This window comes from Wyeomyia smithii, chromosome 3 (assembly GCF_029784165.1).
Source record: "Wyeomyia smithii strain HCP4-BCI-WySm-NY-G18 chromosome 3, ASM2978416v1, whole genome shotgun sequence".
In the NCBI taxonomy this organism is placed as follows: Eukaryota; Metazoa; Arthropoda; class Insecta; order Diptera; family Culicidae; genus Wyeomyia; species Wyeomyia smithii.
Window position 1 is genome coordinate 137,577,092 of NC_073696.1, and position 6,225 is coordinate 137,583,316.

General features: G+C 45.9%; 1 protein-coding gene across 1 annotated transcript in view; it reads left to right on the forward strand.

Moving 5' to 3' along the window:
• Positions 1–1,457: 1,457 nt before the first annotated feature.
• LOC129728598 (uncharacterized) overlaps positions 1,458–6,225 on the forward strand; it is a 5,334-nt gene continuing 566 nt past the window's right edge. Inside the window, exon 1 of the mRNA XM_055687045.1 lies at positions 1,458–6,225. This exon is cut by the window's right edge and continues 566 nt beyond it. Coding sequence (XP_055543020.1) covers positions 1,458–6,225 — 4,768 coding nt within the window.

A 6,225-nucleotide genomic window follows, 5' to 3' on the forward strand; every position in this document is an offset into this window, starting at 1 on the left:
AAGACTGATGACCTGCTAATCGAGGAGGATCGGTATCGGGATCAATCGGGATCAATCGGGATCAATCGGGAGGCGCAACGATCACTTCGGGAGAAAAACATCGCCGCTTGGACTCACTCCACCTTGGCCCACTTTCGGATCAGCAGCAGTCATCACTCCCATTTCGAACTTCAACAAGAGCGGCTCAGGAAGACCGCCAGGAATTTATAACTCATTCTTATATTAAATTAGCAGTTAAAAATATAATTATTAAATACACTTTCACTGTTTAATGAATAAAAATAGTGCGTTTAAGTAATTCGCGGAATAGAACAAGGTGTTAGTTTCCTTATTCATTGCAACCATCCAAAGAGGCGGATTGAGTTGCAAGGCATTCGGCGTGGTCCACGGCTGGACACAATTGGTAAAGTTATTTCGAGTGCGAGCGCAATCTCTGGTTAGGCCGCTAACGCGGCAATAACACAAGCCCAGCATCCCTATTTCGTGTTGGACTGGAGGTAAATCCAACATATTGGTCCTTCGAGCCGGATCGAGGACTGATCCGGATCATCAAGGCTGGGCTTTCGCCATTGCATTTGGAGCGACTCCTTCATTTACGGGACGACGCCATTTTGGGCGGTGAAGTTTATTGGAGTATTGGGGAACAAAGGTTGTTCCGCCATCGCATATTTTCTAACGCTTCTTATCCGCCATCGCTTAACTGGACATTGGCGCCAAGGGATTTTTCTCAGGTGAGTTGATCCACTACCATATGTCCAGCCGAAGCTTATCGTTTATGCAATACTAACACACGTTTTCGAACATTATTGCTTTGCACATCGAGTTACTTTACTGCACTGTCGGCATTTATATTGGATAACGGTTGAAGTTGGATAAAGCATACCACTAATTGGAAGGATTGGAAGGAAATAGTCTGAACCCTATCATTAAGAAGAGGAAGCGCAGAACAAGGTTCTCCAGGTTAGTGGACAATTGATGGTATATGTTCGCCGAAGCTAGGCTCGGATACTTCACAATTATAATAAAATATCCTCTTCGACGGTGCGTTGTGCTTTATACTATTCTACTCTATATGCGAGTCTATGAGGCTACTTACGGAGACAAGTTTATAATGTACGATACATTTGCTACTTGAACTTACTTTGTGATTTGCTGCGCTGTTAGTTTCTCCAGGTGAGATTCAACAGTATATGGCCAGCCGTGGCCTGGTCTTTTATTGATACTACATGCTTGCTTTCCCACCTCGATTTCCCGTTTCTTTCGATCATTTGAGATTATTTTGGAGCAAACCCACCGCATCGCCACTTAGTTCGCTATTGGTCACAAATTTACATTCGCTTGGAGTGCAACAATATATTCCGTCAGGTAAAATATAGAATAGTATATGCCTGGCGAGGCTAGGATCGTTCGCAGAATATTACACCACCTATTTTTTTCGCTTTTAACAATCGGTTACCATGCCAGCCGCCACTGGATCCGCTACAAAAAAGGCACCGTCCCTGAAGGGCTGGATAACGAAATTGAAGGAAATTCAATCATCCTTCAATGATATTTGGGAATTTGTGGAACAATTCCCGGATGGAAGCACTATCACTGAAATCGAAGTCCGTTTGCAAAAACTCGAGGAATTGTGGGAGAAATTTGGGGAGACACTTGTCGAGATTAAATCACACGACGATTTTCCACCCGAGAGTGGAGACGCCTACGACAAAGAGAGAAGAGAGTTCAGTAACCGTTATTATCGTGCAAAGCCGTTCCTGTTGGAGCGAATTAAGGAACACCAAGCTCCTCCACTGTTGGAACAATCCACCCATGCAGGTGATACTACAATGCAAGGTTCGCTCGACCACGTTCGTCTCCCGCAAATCAAACTGCAGTCGTTTGACGGGAACATTGATGAATGGCTAAGCTTTCGAGATCTGTTCACTTCTCTTATCCATTGTAAGGCGGATCTGCCGGAGGTTGAAAAATTCCACTACCTCAAGGGTTGCCTACAAGGGGAACCGAAGGGTCTAATTGACCCATTGCAAATTACTAGATCAAACTACTTGATCGCTTGGGATATGCTGCTAAAAAGGTACGACAACAGCAAACAATTGAAAAAGCGACAGGTCCAATCGCTGTTTCAGTTGCCAACAGTTTCTAAGGAATGCCACAACCAACTTCATGCTTTATTAGAAGGTTTCGAAAGGATAGTACAAACACTTGACCAGATAGTGCAACCGATTGAATACAAGGACCTACTTCTAACTAATCTTCTCACAACGCGATTAGACCCGATAACTCGCCGGGGGTGGGAAGAAATTTCTGCTACACAGAAAACGGATACGGTGAAGGAATTGTTGGAGTTCCTGCACCGTCGGACTCAAGTACTGGAATGTTTGCCTCCGAGAATGGTGGACACTAAGGGAGGTAACCAACTGCCACCCCAAAGGCAGAGGCCAGTGGTGGTTAAAACTAGTTACAGCACAGTGCAATCGTCCGGTATACGATGCACAGTGTGCTCGGCAAACCATTTACTATTCCAATGCGAGACATTTCAGCGGATGTCGGTGACAGAGCGTGATGCCCTCGTTCGCACTCACTCACTTTGCCGCAATTGTTTTAGACTCGGTCATCAAGCAAAAGATTGCCAGTCTAAGTATTCTTGTCGCTCGTGCAAGAGTCGTCATCATACAATGGTATGCTTTAAACGGGAAAGGGAGAACACCTCCAAAAATCGAAGTACCACTACTACCGGTGCTACCCCAAGTGCAACTACGGGAAAACAACCATCCACGCCATCTAATTCGTCCCAAATAGTCAATATGGTGGCTACCAGCACATCAGTGTCAAATTCTGCAACGTATATCAAATCAACGGTTCTTCTGGCTACTGCAGTGCTTCTTGTTGAGGACGATCATGGCAACCAAGTACCAGCACGCGCACTTCTCGATTCAGGCTCTGAGAGTAACTTCATCTCGGAGAAGTTAAGTCAACGGTTGAAGGTAGACCGTAAAAAGGTGGATATTTCTGTTCTGGGTATTGGACAAGCAGCTACAAGGGTTAAACAACGGATTCAGGCAACAATTCGTTCAAGAATATCGGATTTTACACGGGAGATGGGCTTTCTCGTGTTACCTAAGGTTACGGTACATTTGCCAACGGCAACGGTAAATGTGAAGGGATGGAGTATTCCAGAGGGTATCCAACTCGCCGATCCCTCGTTCTGTGTGTCTATGGGAATAGACTTAGTACTAGGCATTGAGGCGTTTTTCGACTTCTTCGTATCTGGTCGAAAAATCACATTGGGAGAGCAGATGCCGTCATTGAATGAATCCGTATTTGGATGGGTGGTTTCTGGCGGGCTGTCATCGATCGAGCAGGCGCCACGTGTCAGCTGCCACGTGACTACGAAAGGACTGGATGAATTGGTTGCAAAATTTTGGGCTTGTGAGGAAATCGAGCTCAAAAGGTCATATTCAAAGGAAGAAGAACGATGTGAGGAAATATTTAAACAGACAGTACAGCGCGGCACTGACGGACGATATACGGTTGCGTTGCCAATGGTTGAGGATGCCTTTACTCGTCTGGGTGAATCAAAAAATATCGCATTACGACGTCTCCAAGGAACGGAGCGGAGGTTGGCAAGGAATTCTGATTTGAAGCAGCAATATTTGGCATTCATGAGCGAATATATAGAGTTAGGGCATATGCGGTTGATTAAGGAGACCCAACGAGCAGCAGCAGAGCGATGCTATTTACCACATCATCCCGTGGTGAAGGAGGCCAGTACGACCACTAAGGTCCGCGTCGTTTTTGATGCTTCATGCAAGACCTCCGCGAATATTTCGTTAAACGAGGTGCTGTTGGTGGGACCGGTAATTCAGGAGGAGTTACGTTCGATTATATTGCGTTGCAGAACGAAGCAAATCATGTTGGTCGCCGACGTTGAGAAAATGTTTCGGCAAATCTTCATTAGGCAAGATGATAGACCACTGCAGTGTATTCTTTGGCGGTCGTCGCCCACGGATGAAGTAGCAACGTATGAACTTAATACGGTGACATACGGAACTAAGCCTGCCCCGTTTCTTGCGACACGAACATTAACCCAACTGGCAAGAGATGAAGGAGCACGATTCCCTCTAGCAGCGAGGGCGGTTATGGAAGACACCTATATGGATGACGTTATCACGGGGTCGAACGACCAGGAGGAGGCACATCAATTAAGGCTGCAATTGGATGCAATGATGAACAGTGGAGGATTTCGTCTTCGTAAATGGGCATCGAACTGCGCTGAGGTTTTACGTGAAATTCCGAAGGAGAATCTAGCGATAAGCGATGTGAGTGGTATAAATCTAGACCCAGACCCTTCTGTGAAGACACTAGGATTGACCTGGATGCCAAGAACGGACGTTTTCAGATTCCAGTTCAATATCCCGCCACTGGAAAGATATGAGGAGCTTTCTAAACGCCAGATCCTTTCGATCATAGCTACGCTTTTCGATCCATTGGGGCTCATCGGAGCTGTTATTACATCAGCCAAAATATTCATGCAACTATTGTGGACCTTGCAAACAAAGAATGGGAGCAGATTAGACTGGGACGAACCGCTACCTTTGACGGTGGGTGAGAGTTGGCGGAGGTTTTATTCAAGATTACCTTTGCTCAACGAAATTCGCATCAATCGTTGCGTCATCCTCCCAGGAGCGGTGACAGTAGAACTTCATTGCTTTAGTGATGCTTCAGAAAAGGCGTATGGAGGGTGTGTCTACATCCGAAGTATGGATTCAACAGGGAACGTAGCTGTACAACTGTTAACCTCAAAATCCAAGGTTGCTCCATTAAGGTGTCAAACGATACCGAGATTAGAGCTTTGTGGAGCGGAGCTGGTAGCAAAATTATATGGCAAAATTCAACAGTCGTTGAAGCTCAATTTACCCACCTACTTTTGGACCGACTCTACGTGTGTACTGCGCTGGATTCAAGCAGTTCCTACTACATGGAGTACCTACATCGCTAACAGAGTGTCCAAAATACAAGGTCTAACGGAACCAAATACTTGGAGGCACGTTCCGGGAGTCCAAAACCCAGCAGACCTGATTTCAAGAGGCATCAGCGCAGAGGACATATTGCATAATGACTTCTGGTGGCACGGGCCATCATGGTTGGCTGAGAGTCAAGAGTTTTGGCCTAAGACTCTAATAAATGAAGTTGACGATGAAGCAGAGGAGGAGAAACGTCGGGCAGTAATAGCAGCCACAGTATCTTCGACAGCAGAATTTACAGACTGGTATCTTGGTAAATTTTCTTCCTTTTCAAAGTTACTGAGACATACGGTAATTTGGCTACGCGTCAGAGAAATGTTTCGCTCGAGAGGGAAAAGGTACCCATCAGGATTCCTCACAACGGAAGAGTTACGAGAAGCAGAACGAACACTTATCGAACGAGTGCAAAGAGAGTGTTTTCCGATGGAATGGGAAGCGCTTTCTAAGGGGGAAGCAGTTTCTCAGCGATCATCGTTGCGTTGGCTTAATCCCAAAATTTCTCAGGATGGGCTTATTAGAGTTGGCGGCCGTCTTCAGCACGCTCAGGAACCTTTCGATACAAAACATCCTATAGTGCTACCTGCACGTCATCATCTAACGAAGTTAATATTTTTATATTATCATGGGCGAATGCTCCATGCAGGACCCCAGTTACTTTTGAGCGTAGTAAAACTGCGCTATTGGCCACTAAGAGGAAGGGATGCAGCGAAACAGACGGTTCACAAGTGCCAGAAGTGTTTTCGAGCAAACCCAACTTCGGTACCGCAATTCATGGGTGATTTACCAGCGGCTCGAGTAAACGTGGCACGTCCATTTTCGAAAACGGGTGTGGATTATTTTGGTCCAATATATTTGCGACCTGCACCCAGGCGACCAATAGTGAAGGCCTACGGTTCTATTTTTGTTTGTTTCTGCACAAAGGCTGTGCACATTGAGCTTGTGTCAGATTTGTCGACAGAAAGATTTTTACAAGCACTTCGCCGTTTTGTGGCACGGAGAGGAAGACCATCGGATTTGTACTCCGACAACGGTACGAATTTTGTCGGAGCTCGCAATAAACTCCAAGAATTACTGCGCTTGTTTAAAAATAAGGAACATCATGGAAGGGTAGCTAAATACTGTGCGGAGGACGGAGTTCAATGGCATTTCAGTCCCCCAAGTGCGCCACATTTCGGTGGGCTTTGGGAGGCGGCAGTTC